The 17,966-nt window shown below is 26.6% G+C and overlaps 1 protein-coding gene across 5 annotated transcripts in view; it reads right to left on the minus strand.

Moving 5' to 3' along the window:
• Positions 1 to 414: 414 nt before the first annotated feature.
• The window catches only part of LOC117170104 (centrosomal protein of 78 kDa-like), a 93,707-nt gene continuing 76,155 nt past the window's right edge, over positions 415 to 17,966 (minus strand). Inside the window, exons 1-5 of one of the 5 annotated variants that reach the window (XM_033356634.1) lie at positions 4,855 to 4,904; positions 3,687 to 4,575; positions 1,542 to 1,726; positions 974 to 1,384; positions 415 to 828 (exon numbers count right to left, since the gene is read on the minus strand). In XM_033356634.1, coding sequence (XP_033212525.1) covers positions 448 to 828; positions 974 to 1,384; positions 1,542 to 1,726; positions 3,687 to 3,816 — 1,107 coding nt within the window. In that variant the 5' untranslated portion in view covers positions 3,817 to 4,575; positions 4,855 to 4,904 and the 3' untranslated portion in view covers positions 415 to 447. Of the gene's footprint in view, positions 829 to 973; positions 1,385 to 1,541; positions 1,727 to 3,686; positions 4,576 to 4,854; positions 4,905 to 10,173; positions 10,643 to 10,723; positions 10,888 to 17,966 lie in introns of those variants that run through there. The other 4 variants (XM_033356635.1, XR_004466712.1, XR_004466714.1 and 1 more) reach the window with 4 other exon arrangements.

The raw sequence follows: 17,966 nt of genomic DNA on the forward strand, positions 1-17,966 counted from the left end.
TATAGAGCACCAAGGAGATTATGTTGAAAAATAAAAAAAAATTTACCCAAAAAAAATTGTTTTTATACTTCATTCTAAGGACTTATTGAACTACCCTCGTATGTTGAATAGATTCTTCCTAAATGAATTCTTTCGAAAAAAGGCATTCTTATGTTCTTTTATTAATAAGTTAGCTAATAAATAAAAAAGGGATAAAAACTAAGTGATGAAAAAGTTTGTGCATTCGTACTAATCTTAATTTAGGATTGGGAATAGGATTTTAAATAAAAAACAGGGCTTCATTCATTTTTGTTCTTTAATCTTCCACTTATTTTACAAAATTATATTTGCTTCTTGAAGATTTTCTTGCGAACATACCATTAATAACTGAACTTGTAATTTTCATTACGAATAAATTTACGAGTACTCTTTTGCAGTACAATAGAATATAATAATTTATTTTGAATTTTATTTTTTACATCGTAGACTTGTTTTCATTAAAAAATTGTCAACATTATAGTAAATTTCCCGAGTTTTTTTTGCCTCTTTCTCCACATGTACCAAAATTCCTCTACTTATTTTAGCAATTTCAGGTCCAATTTTATCGCAACATTTCTCGATTTTTATTCTAGATTTATTTTCTTTCGCAATTAATTCACGATTGTCTTTTAACTGCCGAGACAATTGTTGATTATATTCTATAATATTTGACAAACGTAATTTTAACTCTACAAACTTTGCTTTTCGATCTTCGCTGCGGATCTCCGGTGCAATTTTTGTATTAATTCTGCTGACGGACTTGGTCCTTTGATTGAAATCGCTCCTTGAAGTTTTGCAGATTCCGTAAGTCTGAAATTTGGAGTTTCTTTTTAGTTTTTGTTCGTATTTTTCATTAGAGGAATTAATTTGTATTCCTTGCCTGATTTTTATGAATTAAGTATTTTCCCAATTTACCTAAAAATAATAAAAGATCTTAAAACAATAGTTAACGAACCTTTTCCCTTTTCCTGTTTGGAATTCGATTTTTGTGATGGTTTCGTTTGTTCCTTCTTGAGCTTTTAATTAATCTCTTCCTCAATTGTATTTCCCTACTAAAATTATGTTTCTTCGTCAACAGCCTTTTCTTCATTGATATTCTATCTCCTCTCTTTTTTCGTTTCTTCAGCAAATTTTTCACAGTTTCTGAGATTTTTGAAGAAATATGATTTTGACGAAAATCCAGTTTTTTAATTGTACAATTCGTCCTCAGTAATTCAAAAACTTCTCCTTTGCCTCTGAGCCCACATGACCTTAATTTTAAAACTTTGAGCCAGAAATCTCGTTTCAAAGTGTCAATTAATAGACGTAGTCCAAAGTCAGAAAATTCTGGATTTTGATTCAAAATTAATGTGTGAAGGCCTCGAACCTGCAAGCATAAATTATGGTTTCACGATTAGAATCTTTAATAAAAGGTTTTGAGAGAAAGACCAAACTTAAATAAATTATGATAGAAAATTTTCTATATTCGTTTTGGTTGAATTTATTTGACCTGAAAATTAATGTTTGCATTTACTTATACTAACCTTTTCTAATTTTGAATTTTCATTTGATCCTGGAGATTCAGCCCATTCACTTTCTAATAAAAGTTGTCTTTTTTTTAAAAATGCAGAAAGAGAATACCCACTATTCCCAGTGAGATTGCAGCTCGTAAGATTTAGCTTCCCAAGATTAATATTGTTTCCCAAAGATTCAAGAACCAAACTGCATCCTACAAAAAGAATTATTTTGTAAACAGAGATAATTTTTACAATAATAAAAATGTATTACCGTGAAAATTCGCTTTTTGGTTATAAATAACCCCACAATTTGTTCGATTTCCGGAAACAGAAATTCCCTATTGTTTCAATTCGGAGAAGCTCGGTTTTCGAAAAAATGTAAAAAGAAGTACTTTTTATTAACTTTTTGTAAATAAAAGTTTAGCCACACGTTAAAAAATGTTAAAGAAATAACTAATAACTTTTAATTTTGACCTTCCCAATCCTCTTGTATTGTGTCCGAAAAATGCCCCCAAAAATGCATAAAGTAGTTTGATGTAAAATTCATCCTAAGGAAGGTATTTTTACAACAACATTTTGAATTGAATTATTTTTATTTGGTAAGTGACAAGTTTCCAAGTATCTTAAAAATGATTATTATCGTAAAAAGTCATTGTTTTCTTAATAAATAATACATTTGATGAATATCAAGAGTACTATATCTTGCTAATATATATTTTTTAATCATGTAAACAAATTTATTTGTTTAAACAATTTCTTCCCTCAAAATTCTTGAAAAATTACTGTTTTCTGGAATTAATGTGGAAGAGAGTTTGCAATTATTTAAAAAAATAATAATCATTCACTTGCGTTATTTCATAGGAAAGCTGAAGAAAATTCTAGTTTTTTCGAATCTCTTACGATTATGCAGCTTTTTCTTATCTGAGTAATTATACCCTAATTTTTGAATAATATTTATCACTTACGTTCTAAATAGTTATTTTTTCAGATCAAGTTCATTGAGATAAGAAAATACTTTTATATGAAAACAAGCGAGTGATATTAATTGTATAAATAATTGCAAACTGTCTTTCCTAAAAAAATCCTTATACAATTTATTAACTGCGTTATTGATTCCCGAAAATAATAACTTCTCGATTTACAGGCGAAAAAATAGTTTAAACAAATAAAAAATATTTCGCTAATTGCGAATTATTCTAAATATAAAATATTACTATTATTTATCCTGAAAGATAGTAACATTTTACGATTAACTTGAAAAAAATTTTGTTAAATAATTAATAATTGTTTAGACAATTGAAAAATAGTTTACAAAATTCAAAACAATAGCGTCTTCATCACGAATTTGATACGAAACTGCTGTTTTGAATTTTTATATAATTCCCGGGCACAATACAATGGGATCTTCGTAAACAGATAAAGTCAGGAGGTGAAAATTATCCCTTGAATATTCCTTATGAAGCAGCTATACTTTAATTTACAGAAAGTTACTAACAAGTACTACTTTCTTAAACTTTTTTTGAAAACCTGACTTTTCCCATTTAAGCATGTTCTAGATGTACTATCCACTTTATAATTACGAAATCTTCAACTTAATTAATATAATGGACAAAAAAAGGCCCACTGGTTATTGCAGCTAATTTTAGAAGAAACAATTATTACATCAGCTTTTTTTATTATTTACGTTCGGATTTGACTATTAAATTTTTTTGCCACAATCGATAGGTCTTTTTGATGAATTTTATAATTCAAGTTAAAGAATAAGTAATTTTGAACATGTCCGTATACCTAAAACAATCTTAAAACCACATGTTAATTTCAACAGCCCGGAGGCACAGGTTAATTTTCACAAATAAAAAAATAAAAATAATGAAAAAACTGGGAGGGAGGGGGTCGATAACCAAAAGTCGAAAGTTGAATTTTTGGACCTCGATATCTCCGGAAAAAGTAAGATTTGCTAAGTTCAAAAAATAGAAATAAGGCTTGAAATCTCCTCTTTAAAATGAAAACAAAAAAACTAGAAAAATCTGTAGCATTTAAAATATAGAGGCATGTGCAGGACAAGTAAATAAAAAAATGGACAAAAATCATAAATTAGTTCCGGAGATATTCTGCGAAAAGTGAGAACGAAGTATTCTTTGATATAAAGATAGAAATTAAAAATCAAATTACCTGCATCGGCGATCCTACACCTTGCCAAAGATAAGGTCCTCAAATTTTCATTGGAAGATAATCCAGTGGAAAGTACCTCCAGATATTCAATTGATAATGGAATTCCATCCAAAATTAGAATCCTCAGCATTGAAGAATCTGTCAAATTTTTGCCCAGGGCACCCACGAAGCAACGTAGCAAGTAATTCGTAAATAGAACTGGATACAATTTTCTCCCTTTTCTGCGCCTGTATCGTTTGATGTAAATCGTAGGTGTTTTACCATTATCACCAGAAAATTAATCATTTATTCGTTGTCATTTTTTTCGCCTTTGAAAAAACTGGCGCCCAATTATCCAGTCCATGGTCCGCTGAAAATGACAATTTCTTGGCAGTAAATGGTTCAGATTTTTCGATAAAATAGGGTTAAATTTATATGATGTTTTTGGATGTCTACCAATAGGAGAATTTAATTCCAAAATTTATTTTTTTTAAACTTTTTCTTTGTTTTTTGATTTTGAAAAAATAACGTAATTTATTATTAGTAGGCATCCATAATTATAAATAGCGCACCACCTTTGATACATTTCCATTAACTACTCTTAGGGTCATCCTAACATAATGAGTATATTTATCACCTAAGTCCTATTTTTTGAAAACAAAATTGGATTTTGACAATTTTTTGGAAACAAAAGCTTTATCTACTCTAATCTAATTTGAATTAATTTGATAAATCTTTACCAAAAATTTTCGAGCTTTTCTTCGCTATTAATCTGTTTGCGAACTTTTTTTTGGTAGCAGCGACTGTAGATGCGAATTTTTGGAAGACTTTGATCCTGAGAAATTCCATTTAAAATTGACCACCAATCATTGAGGTCGACGCGGTCTCCACAAAATTGCAAAATATTTTTCTGAAGGGTGTTTTTAAAATACAAAAATTCGATAAAATACATCAATTAGAATTTTGTGTGATTAAATAAGTAGAATTTTAGTAAATTTTCAGTTAGTAAATGGTCAATTAACCATCAACAGTGATGTCTATTATAATTTTAAGTTATGTTAAAGCTACGAAATAATAATAAGAATAAGAAAAAATATAAGAGTAGGATATTAGAGGAAACATCTTTCGAAATAGAAATCAGAAATTTTATTTAGGTATTAATCAGATTTAATTGATATTTTCGACAAACCTTGTATGATAAAGCCGAACGATTTTGGTAATTCATCTTCATTTTCATATCTAAAATAACAATTTTCATTTTTCTCTGATTTCCATCAAATTTTATTCTAACTTTGCGAAAGTGTTTAACTAAGAATTCAGTAAAATATAATAAAAAAGCATGTATAAATTGGTTCAGAAAAGAAAAGCAATGAAAAAAGCCAAAGAGGAGACTATCGAAAGATCTAAAAAATCGATTACTTGCTTGTTACTGTTGTTTCACAGCTGAAATAATGACAGCTGAACTATATAACCTTCCTTATCTATTATTTACTCCTGACTTATTGCTCTCTTCATGTTAATTCCAAAATTATCCTGAAAATTCTATCCTGAAAAAACTATCCTGAAACATTGACACAAAACTGGTATTTTCCCCGAGAGAATAATTTCTGTTTTATAAAGTGGACAAGGTTAGCATTTTAGTAAATTGTACAATATTGCTAACACCTTTCTGTATACTACCTTTGTTTTTAGAAAATTAATTAATTTCCTTATTTGCCTTAATTTTCTGAATATCCTGAATTTCTTGCGTCCTGTTCTTTAAAATCCTTAATTTCCTATTGTTTCCTTGTATTTTGGTCAGGCCCACGGCGTGCAAAAGAGTGGGTATATTTTACGATGAAATTTGTTTTTTTAAGCCACATTTCATTTACCCCCCGAAATTTACTAAATTTATTTATAGAAAAATAAAAAGATAAACAGTTTTTTTATTTCATTATAGAAAAATGACAAATTTGATCTTACAAGAGCGTTCTTTTTGGGCTCGGAAATCAAAAAGAAATTTTTTCTTTGAAAAATCAAAATTTTCTGACTCTTGTTATCCAATCTTTGGTTATTTGTAGGAACATTTGTAATTCAATTTGAATATTTCTTTTTTAACCATGAAGAAATAGTAATTTGAATACAGAAGAAAATTCGGAGGATGCTAATTCAAAAAATTTGGAAAATTAAACCAACTGTTATGTCAAAATCACCGCATGGAGGGGCATTTGTATCAGTTCAACCTACCACATGAAAGATGTTATCTAGACATAACGTAAAAAAAACACTTTAGCAATTTACGTAAATTTTTGTCATTTTTGGATAATAATTTTTTATATTCTATTATCGGTATTTCTATTTTCATTATAATATTTATTATGTGACTATTAATACTAGTATTTACAGGAAATTATAATATCAGAATTATATGTGTTTCATTGTAGCTGTAAGAAAATTGCAGATGACGCAGCTTTTGTTTTGTGTTCATAATATAAAAATTTATTACAAAAAATGCCAGTGATGCACGAGTCTTACTTATCAACTAACATGCAATAAGAATTTATCCCTTTTCCATCTGAAGTTCTTGCTAATTTATTATGGATCTTCATTTTTTCATGGTTCTTTTGTGGGTTTAAGATGTACAATACTTTACTTTTTTAAGTTATTTTAGAATTTTGGTTTATTTATTAATTTCTTTATGAATAGGATATAATCATACAAATTACTAAAATGATGTAAGTAATGAAAATATTGATTACTGTTAATATTTAATATTTTATTTCGCACTACAATCAATAGGCGGATTAACATTTTCAAATTTTGAATATTTTTCAAAATTAATTTTTTCGCAGTATTTCATCTCTTCCATATAAATTCTTGGAACAATATTTTAACAAAATTGCAGATGACGCAGCTTTTCTTCTGAAAAGTTTCTAACATAACATAAAAATTTGTTACAAAAAATGTCAGTGCATATAATGGGAATTTATCCTTCTTCCATTTTATGTGTTTGGCTGATATATTACGTAATACCAATACTTTACAATAATTTATTTTAGAACTTGTCTTCTGACACAAAAACTAAAAAACTTCAGATAATACTATCAAAAAAGGTTTATTAGAAAAATATTTTGTAATCAAACTTAATTTATTTTTAGTTAATAAAATATTCATAAATTAGTTCATTCTTTGTCTATTTATTAATTTTTATTCTAAATAAGATCTAAGCGTATAATTTTTTAAAACGTTTTTAGTAATTTACATGTTTGTTTACAAGCAATATTACAATAATGAGTAATATATTTTTTCTACTCGCAATACATAGGCTTTTGTATGTATTCCAAAATTACTTTTCTCTCAGTATTTAATCTCCTTTTTATAAATTCTGGAAACAATATGCAAATCTAATCTCTTCAAGAGTTTTTTTTTCAAAACAGTATTATTCTATGCAAATTTTTTTATTCATACAGAAACATTGAGCTGAAAAATAGAAAATTGTGAATAATTCACATATTAATGACTGAACAATACAGAATATAGTGCATTTTCTTCTCAAAATAGGAAAACCTTTCATATATACCAAAATCATAGATTATTTTTGTTTAAGTTTGGTAAACATCCTATTTTTACATAATATCTTCTTGTCTAACATAATTAAAAATAATATGATGAGTCCTATTCGAAGAAAAAAATTTCTTTCATCGCGAGTGCCCCATTTTTCATTCAATTATATTCTTCCTACATTGGGATATTTGGTACATGAAAGGGTAATTGCAATGAAAAGATTTTTGTTTCTTTGTATTTGTAGATTAAAAATAAATAGTTATTATTTGGATTCAGAGGAAAACACTTTATTATCCTAAGGTTCTTTCTTAATCCTTTAACAAACTCCACTTTCAAAAATAAATGATCATTTCACTTTATTACATATATTTACTATAAACTCAAGAATTTACAACATCATTTTTATCATTTAAAAACTAAAAACTATAAAATGTTTATATTTAAGATTATATATTTGAAATTTTGCAGTAAACCTTTTAAGGAATGGGATTATCAATTTAATTCTGTTTTGGGTTAATTTCGCCCTTCATTTACTTCATTTTCCTTTGACTGATTCTGTTTGTTACTAAGTATACATAGAGGAGAGTACTCGAATATGAGATATTCTCGTAATATGAGAAAGCGGGGTATCAGCTAAACTAAGAGACCTACTTTGTTGGCTCTATCACTAACTTGTAGCCCTTTAAAGAGTAATTTCGCGGTATAGTCCATTTTTCATTGGGCTTCTAATGATTATAGGCGAACTTTTTGTGAAGTCGATGGTGATCGAGTTCTTGGAAGGGAATTCTTTAAACCCTATTTATTACTCATTAAGTATGTATTTAGCAGTAAAGTTTGTTTGGAGTGATGGGGATTGAATAACTAAGTAGGAAAATATCGATAGTGTTGAAGTTTTTCATTGTACAGGTCAGACATAGTAAGTGCATAGGTGCATGGTGTGGTTCTCATAATATGAGATACCTGTGGTTTTTATAAAACTGGCTGCGCGGGGGAAATTGGTTACAAAAATGTTTGTGACTACTGCAAAAACTAAACATATCTAAATAGCAGTAAATTTATACTTCGGAAACATAGAATGAAGTTTTTCATTAAAAATAATACTTTATTTTGCATTTTATTAACTATTTCCTGGGGTATCTCATATTATGAGAATAGTTTGACGAGTTTGGAAAAAGCACTTTTTTACATTTTATGTATTTTCAGCATGAAAAAATTTTGTAATAAAATTTTTTATTTGAGCTTCTTATGACAAACTAAATTTCCTTTAAAATGACCTATATTACTTTTAAAAATAGTACATAGAATTTCGACAATCACGCCAAACAGAGTTGGTATCTCATATTTGGGTACTCTCCTCTATATTATTTTGTGCTCCAAGGAAAGAGCTCATTCATCGCGAGTAGCCCATTTGTGCCCATTTGAACTTAAAATTCGTATAGAAATTAAAAAACGCTTTCAGTTTACAATAAAAATCTTTTAAGAGGGAAACAGTAATAAGGATTTTCATAATAATAACAATATCACATCACACATTTTTATTTCATTTATATTTACATTGGATTATTTTTGTAATTTGCTGCGTCAAAAGCAGGTACAGTGGAAGACGAAAAATAATTTTTACTTTTTTAATTCTGAAAAAAATTCAAGAAATCGTTTCGCCCATTGTAAAGAACCTTTTTTTTTAGATAAAATTACTCTCTTTAATTTTATACATTTTCGATCTCAAAGAGATTCTTTAAATGGAATCAGTCAATCAATCAATAAGTCAATCAATCAATTAGTCAATGAATCAATCAATCGGTCAATTAATCAGTTAAACAACAAATTAATACCTTTTCTATATTGTATTTATTGCTGAATTATTAAGTAAAAGCAAGTTCATTTTTGCTTATTTTATGGGTTGGTGTATACTAATATTTTAGTTTTTCAAGTTATTTTAGAACTTCTTGTCTCTTGGAATAAAAAAGGCAAGATTTAGATTTTATTAAAATAGGGTTTGCATAAAGTTTGATATATTTTTTAATTCAAAATGAAATATTTTTACAGTTGAAACTTGTACTGGCAATGAAAGATTTATTTACAAGCCAGACTAGAATTTTTTCTTATTGCTGTGTATTTCCAGTTTTATATATTTTCCAAACTTACTTTTCTCGCAGTATTTCATATAATTTCTGCAAATCCTCAGAAGAATGTGGAGATTCATTTTTTTCCACATCGTTTCCTTTTTACAAAAGAAATTACTTTCAAATATTAAGAACTGACTAAATGAAGTGCATTTTCTTCACAAGAAAGCAAAACGTTTCATAGACCAAAATCATTGATTAATTTTTCTATTTTGGGCAAACGTCCTACTTTTCCGCAATATCTTCTTGTCTATTATTGTAATTATAAATAATATGAATCTTATTATAAAAGAAAATTCTTTTATTAAGTGTGCCCTCTTGTTTATTAAATTATATATTTTTCCCTACACTGAGATATTTAGTGCGTGAAAAGGTTAAACGAAATGAAACCATTTTTATTTCTTTAAATTTTAAAATTCGAAATTATTAATTATTATTTGGAATCAGAGAAAAGCACATGAAGAAATGATATAAAGAAGATGAAAAACAGATTTGAAATAAATCGAAAGGATTTGAAGATTAACCAAATGCTTTTAATCCATTTTTTTATCTTTATTATAGATTAATATTTATATCCTAATCTTCTTTTTTCTCTTTTACGAATTCTACTTTCAAAAATCATTCTTCATTCAATATTATTACACATTTACGATACATTCGGATAATTTTAACATTTTTTTATCAATCAAGAATCTCAAAAAAATTAACAAATGTTCAAATGTAAGGTTATGAATTTGAGATTTTTTTCAGTAAACCCTCCAAGGATTAGGATCAGCGTTCAATGCTGTTTTGGGCTCTATTCGTCCTGCATTTACTTAATTTTCCTTTGCCTAATCTTATTATTTTTTGTCTTAATCTATCAAAAAAGCTCAGTCATCGCGAGTAGCCCTTTTCTGTTTGCATCGTCCTTTCCTAAAGCTAATCCTGAATACGTGAAGGGTTAAACTTTTCGTTTTGAATTATTTATAAATTCAAGACCTTGCGATTCATATAGAATGTTAAAAATTTTGAATTTACAAAAAATTATATTACGGGGGAAAGAGTCATAGAAGATTTTCATAATAATAATATCATATTAATATATTTTCATTTCGTTTATTTATAAATTGAGTTAATGTACATTGAATTCCAATTCCTTAAATTTGGTCAATTTTCAAATAAAGGAACTACATATTTTGCATTCATACAAATAAACGGAAAGGTCGCTGATTTATTAATTCAAAAAATTAGAATTTAAAGTGCAAAATTGTTTTAAAATATCAGAATTATATACCATTGAAGATGGAATCTTCAACTGGAACCTGCAGTGCTCTGTAAAAAAATTGTTATTTTTTCAAAATGTTTTTATACAAAAATTCTTTCAAAAATGTCAGTGATGCATGCGAGTCCTACCTATAAAATAACCTGGTGATGAAAATTTAACCCATTCCCATATTAAGTTTTTCTCTGATCCATTACGTAATTTATCAAAGAAAGTCATTTTTCTTGGTTATTTTGTGGGTTTGTGTGTACCAACAATTTACTTTTTAAAGTTATTCTGGAACTTGTTTTGTCTCCTGGCACAAAAACAATAGTACATTCATAATCGATCAAAATATGTATAATATGATATAATACTTTTTGATAAAATTTAATTTATTTTCTTTTAAAAACAATCTTAAGTTTAAACTTATACCATCCGTTAGTACTAAATATTGACAAATCAGGTCGTTCTGTGTTATTTATACATTTTTTCGGAATATAATGTAAGCAATATATAAATATCAAAAATTTCTTTTCTCGCAGTATTTCATGTCCTTTCTATACATTCTTAGAACAATATGGAAATTTAATTCGTTCAGATAGTTTCCTTTTTTCGAAATAAATTCTGTTGCTCTACACATTTTTTAAGTCGTACAGAAACATTCTAAAAAGTATAAAATTTCGAAATATTAAAATATTAATTTTTACTGAATATATTATTTTGTATTCGAATACTTATACATAATGTCATTAGTCCTGATACCCGTTTCAATTTAATGGCGGATGTAATTTTGTTCTTCGGGTCCGTTATCACGTCAGAGGAAACAATTTTTTTTTTGAAGAATATTATCGTTTATGATGTTGTTATCATTATTTCGTTCTCTAATTATCAGGTCATATTGACATAAAATGTCATGTTTGCTTTTTGTATTTTTATTGACATAACTTTATAAAATTCCATTAAATGCTGCAGGTTTACACATTGAAATAACGAATTTTTGCTGTTATTCAAGCTGTCCAGTTCCTACTTTTTACTTAAAAATTTACGAGGAAAAATGCATCTGATGATCTCATTTCTTCTACGCCTCACTTCAACAAAAAGTTGTGATAGCAATATCTAACTTTAAGTCAAGAAATAATTCAAATCATCGCATAAGGTGATAAATTTTAATTTTTGATAAAACCAGCCCAACTTTTCATAAAGCTTAACAATATAGTACTTTTATGTTTGGAAAAATATTCATAATATATTACATTAACCTAACAGATTTCTACATTTTTAATTTTATTATGAGTCACATTGACTTTTTGCATAAAAAAAAGCCAGACAGGACCAAGACGTCATAATCATGTAATTGAAACTAGTAACATGTTTCTTTTGAATCAGAGGAAGTCAGAGGCTGTATTACCTGGGTTGTCTCCTGACCCGAGAGCAAGTGTAAATTCAGATGAGTTCTAAATATATTAAGAATAAAAAACTTTTTAACAAAAATTAATTTATTTTTAGGTCATTATAAAATATTTTTTCATGGAAAACTTTTAGCATTCGTTAATACTAAATATGAAAAAATCGGGTATTTCTCTATTTAATTATTAAACTTTTTTCTGAATATGATCTAAGCACAGTGAGACCCTTCAATAGTCCTCCCTTTTATAGCCATTCCGAGATTTGACGCCGCGCCACAGGTGTAACAGGAGCTGCACGGGGTCTGCACTTGTCACTCAGGCAAGCACTCAGGCGTAAACAAACAAAAGCGGAGCGGGCTCTAACAGGTTTGTTCCCACCCACAGTCAACGCCAAAACCAGCGCACTAGAAGAGTTTCACCGTATAAAACTTTTTGAATTTTTTGATTACTACCAATGTTGATTTAAAAGGTAGACTAAAAATATTATAATTTAATATTTTCATTTTCAGAACAACATAGCAAGTTAATTTGCTTTAGATTTTTTCATAAAAATAGAAAAAAATTACGACGAAACGTAATCGGCATGACACGATTTATGTTTCTTTTAATTTCTGAATTCAAAATTAGTAGTTATCTGGAATCAAAGAAAATCATCTAAAGCAATTCGCATAAGAAGCGAAGAAGCAAATTTGAATCAAAGATGACAGATTTCAAAATTTAGACAAATTTATTATTTTTTGGATGACTTTATTAAAATTAAAAATTGTTCTTCATTCAACTTTACATACCATTTACTATAAACTCAAGTAATTTTAACATATTCTTTCTCATTTAAAAACTAAAAATGATTAAATGTTATATTTCAGATTATGAATTTGAGATTTTTCAATAAACCCTTTGAGAATTGGGATTATCGATTTATTTCGATGTTGGGGTAAATTAGTCCTATATTAACTTTGTTTTCGTTTGGCTATTCTCATTCTGTAATATATGTATGTACACATAAATATATGTATATTATTTTTTGTCTAAATCTAATCAAAAAAGCTCATTCATCGCGAGTAGCCCTTTTTACTTCTTTTATCTTTTCTTGAAGCTAATCCTCTATACATAAAGGATTAAACTGTTTTTTTTTAAATTTTTGTATAAATTTAAGAACTTGCAATTCGTACAGAATTTTAAGATATTTTCATTTACACAAAAAAATATATTAAAGGGAAAAAAGTGATAATGATTTTTATAATAATAAAAATTATCATACGAATATATGTTTATTTCATTCATTTTGAAATTGGATTAATTATAAAATTGATTTCAATTGCATTTCTTTGTTTCGATTTTCAATTTAATGAATTATAAATTTTACCTGATCTATTTAATATAACAATTTTAATTTAAAACTTATAACTTAATTCAATAAGTTACATTGTTCCATATTATGCCTTTTCCATATTATACTTTTCGCTGATTTATTACGTGATTTATTATACAACTTCATATTTTCATGGGTAGTTTGTAGGTTTATGTACACTAAGACTTTACTTTTTAAAGACATTTTAGAATTTTCTTGTCTTCTGGCATAAAAAAGGAAAAATTATAATTCTATAACATATATTTGGTATACAAATGTGTTTTTATAAAGTTTTATTTATTTTTAGTTGACAAAATATTTTCTTCAGCTAATATCATTTGTTAGTACTAAATATGAACAAATCAGTTATTTTCTATTTATTTATTAGATTTTTTCTGCATATGATGTAAACATAACTTTTGACAATACTTTTTATGATAAAAATAGTGAATTATAAACAAAACCAGTATTTTATTTCTCATTACAATGCATTTCGAGTTTTGTGTATTTTACAAAAATACTTTCCTCGCAGTATTTTATATACTTTCTATAAATTCTTAGAAAAATGTGGAAATTTAATTTGCTGCAGGTGTTTTCCTTTTTTCAAAGCAAAGTAAGAACTCAGATTAATGATTTAATAATACATAATTAGTGCATTTTCAACTCAAAAATTGCAACAACTTTTCACAGACCAAAATCATTGATTGATTTTTTTATTATGGGCAAGCGTTCTATTCTTTTATGTAATATCTTGTTTATTATAATTCCTATAAATAATATGATAAATACTATACTAAGTAAAAAGCTCTTTCATCACGAGTGCCTTCTTATTTATTAAATTATATATATTCTTCCTTATATTGAGATTTTTGGTACATGAAAGGGAAATTGAAATGAAACAATGTTTATTTCTTTGTATTTCTATATTAAAAATTAGTAATTATTATTTGGATTTAGAGACTAAAGAAAATATATGAGAAGCGAAAAAGCATATACAAAATAAACCTAAAGTATTTTAAAATTAAGACGATACTTAAAGTAATAATTTAACCAAAAAACTACTCTTTGAATTTCTTCATTACAAATTGATGTTTATATCCTAGGCTTCCTCCTTTCTCTTTGACTAATTTCGCTTTCAAATATTATTCTTGATTCAACTTTATTACAAATGTAATATAAACTCGAATTATTTCAACATGTTTTTAATTAATTAAAAAACTCAAAAATTATTAAATGCTCAAAGAAATGAAATTTTTTCCAGTAAACCCTTCAAGAATCGGGATCAGCGATTTAATTACATGTTGGGTTAAATTCATTCAACATTTACTTAATTTCCCTTTGCCTAATATTATTTCTGTAATACATAAATATATTTAGTTAGACGTATATTATTTTTTTCTAATCTAAGAAAAATCTAATTTATTGCGAGTAGCCCTTTTTACTTGTATTGTCTTTTCGTAAAACTGTTCCTTCATACGTGAAAATTTAAACTTTTCTTTTTAAATTATTTATCAATTCAAGAACTTGAAATTCGTATTGAACTTTAAATTCTTTAAAGTTACAAAAAATTTTATCAAGGGGGAAACAGTGATGAAGATTCTTATAATAATAACATAACCATATTAATAGATTTTCATTTAATTTATCAATTTAATAAGATACCCTGTATCTATTTCCACATTTTTTTAATAATATTTTTACTATATTATTTTTAATTGATAAGTTCAACCGTTAATTGATTATTAATGATTTCATTGATCAGGTATAATGCAAGATGTAAAATTAATATCTACTTACCCACATTTTTTTTAAATTCTAACAAAATTCAGGGGTCATTTTGCCTACTGCTCAAAGCATGCAATAAACTTTCATAGAACAAAATCATAAATTCTTAATTCAAAATTGGTAGAGTTATCATGTGGAATCAGAGAAAAATATCTTAACAAGTTACATAAGAATCGAGAAAGCAGATTTGAAATAAACATAAACAGTTTTAAAATCAAGAAAATGCTTGAAATAGGCAACAATCCAATTATTGGGATTGGCAATTTAGTTATATTTTTGGGCTATATTCGTCCTACATTTACTTAATTTTCCTTTGCGTAATCTTAGTCCTGTAATACATAGATAAACATAATGGTATGTACACTACTTATTGTTCTAATAAAAAAAACTCATTCCTTGGGAGTAGCCCTTTTTCTTGTATTGTCATTTCGTAAATCAAACTATTTATACGTGAAGGATTAAACTTTAATTTTTGAATTATTTATAAATTCAAGAACTTATAAATAAACTATAAATTCAAGAAATCATAAATTTTACCTGATTTATTTAATGTAAAAGCTATAATTAAAAATTTAATTTATTTTATTATATTATTTTTAATTGACAATTGTTCGTATCATTTGCTGCAACAAAATCAGATATTGAAAATCTAAAATTAATAACATTTTTCTTAATTTAAAAGGAAATTCAGGTGTCATTTTGTCGACTAAAAGTAATCTTTTTTGGGATACAAGTAGTTAAGTGTCAATTGCAAGGAGCGATGCATATGAGTCCTACCTGTAAACGAAAATGTAAGAGGAATTTATCACTGTCACATTATGTTTTCGCTGATGTATTGCGTGATGTATTATGGAACTTAATTTTTTCATGGTTATTTTTTGTGTTTGTGTATAATCATACGTTTTCAATTTCTTTTCAAATTTTTTCCCTGGTAAAACGTGATTGGTCAATCAAGTCATAATAAGAAGAAATGAAGCTGCAAATATCATTGTGACATTTATCTCCATGTCACAACAAACCAGTTCTTGTAAGAAGATGAGCATTGTTCATGAAATTCTTACCAGTAATACGTTCTCAGATTATTAGGTCATATTCATATAAACTGTCATGGTTGCTTTGTGTGTATTTTTATTGGCATAGCTTTTTAACTTTTCGTTCAATGTGTGAATGTGTGAATCAATATATACTTCAAAAGCGAGTCAATGTTTAAAAAAGGCATGGATTAATCTTTCGATTTCCTTAATACAAATTAATATTTATATCCTAAAATTCTTTCGTTCTCTTTAATAAATTTCACTTTCCAAAATTATTCTTGATTTACCTTTGTCATTTACTATAAATATGAATTATTACAACATCATTTTAGCTATTTAATTCTGTATTAGGCTAAATTCGTCCCTACATTTGCTTCATTTTCTTTTGCCTAATCTTTTTTGCATAAAATACACATATACATGTATGTATAATTGCATATATATTATTTTTTGTTCTAATCTACGAAAAAAGCTCATTCATCGCGCGAAGCCTTTTTTGATTGTATTGTCTTTTCCTAGAGCTGATCCCCCATGCGTGAAAGGTGAAACTGTGTTTTAAAATTATTTATATAGTCAAGAACTTCTAGTTCCATAACTTTCTTTTGATTTTTAATCAAAGGAGTTATAATTTCTACCTGATTTATTTAATCCAAAAATTATAATTGAAAATGTACAATTTATTTTAATTAGGTACTTTGTATTTATTTCTAAATTCGTTCAATAATATTTTTAATATTCTTTTAAGTTGAAAATTATGTTAGTCATTTACTGTGATAAAATCAGACGCAATGAAAGACGTAAATTTAATTACTAGTGATCAATTTTTTATTTTAATTCTAAATAAATTCAGCGGTCATTTTACGCCCACTAAAGGGACATTTTTGGAGATAAAAGTACCCTCTTCAATTTTACATTTTCGAAGTCCAAGAGATTTCTTAAATGGAATCAATCTGTCAATAATTAATGAACAAATCAATAAATCAATCAATCGATCAAACAATGCCTTTCATTATTATACTTTTTGCTGATTCATTATGTATTTAATTATCGAAGTTCATGTTTCTCATGATTAACTTTTGTGCGTTTATGTATACTGATACTTAATTTTTTAATTTATTTTAGAATTTCTTGTATCCCCTTATGAAAAAAAAGTATTGGTAAGTATTAGATCCTGTACTTTTATCGCGAAAAAGTATTCAATTTCCAATACCTTTTCACGAAAATAGTATTATATCCAATACTTTTTTTCGTAATAGTCCTGGCATAAAAAAGGGATTTTAATCAAATATTTTTGACATAAAATTTTCTTTTTTAAAGTTTAAACCATTTTTTCTTCAAGATAAAATATTTCTCCAGTTTAAACCATTTTTTAGAACTAGATATTTTTACATCAGTATTTCTTTGTTTGTTTATAGCATTTTTTCTGCATATGATTTAAGAATACAACTTTCTAAAATGCTTCTAATAATGCAAATATTAATTTACAAGCAAGACTAGTTTTTTATTTCTCTTTATATTCTAGTATTGCATATTTTCCCAAAGTACTTTTTTTGCATTATTTCATATCCTTTCTATAATTTCTTTGAACAGTATGTAAATTTAATCTGCTTCAAGTATTTTCCTTTCTTTTCAAAACAAAAGAATCTCAAATATTAAGAACTGAATAATGAAAATTCAGTGCATTTTCTTTTCAAAACAGCAGAACCTTTCATAGACCAAAATCATTGATTGATTTTATGATTTTGGACAAACCTACTTTTACGTAATATCTTATTGTCTATTATAATAATCATAAATAATATGATAAATACTATTC

Source organism: Belonocnema kinseyi, chromosome 3, assembly GCF_010883055.1.
Source record: "Belonocnema kinseyi isolate 2016_QV_RU_SX_M_011 chromosome 3, B_treatae_v1, whole genome shotgun sequence".
Classification (NCBI taxonomy): Eukaryota; Metazoa; Arthropoda; class Insecta; order Hymenoptera; family Cynipidae; genus Belonocnema; species Belonocnema kinseyi.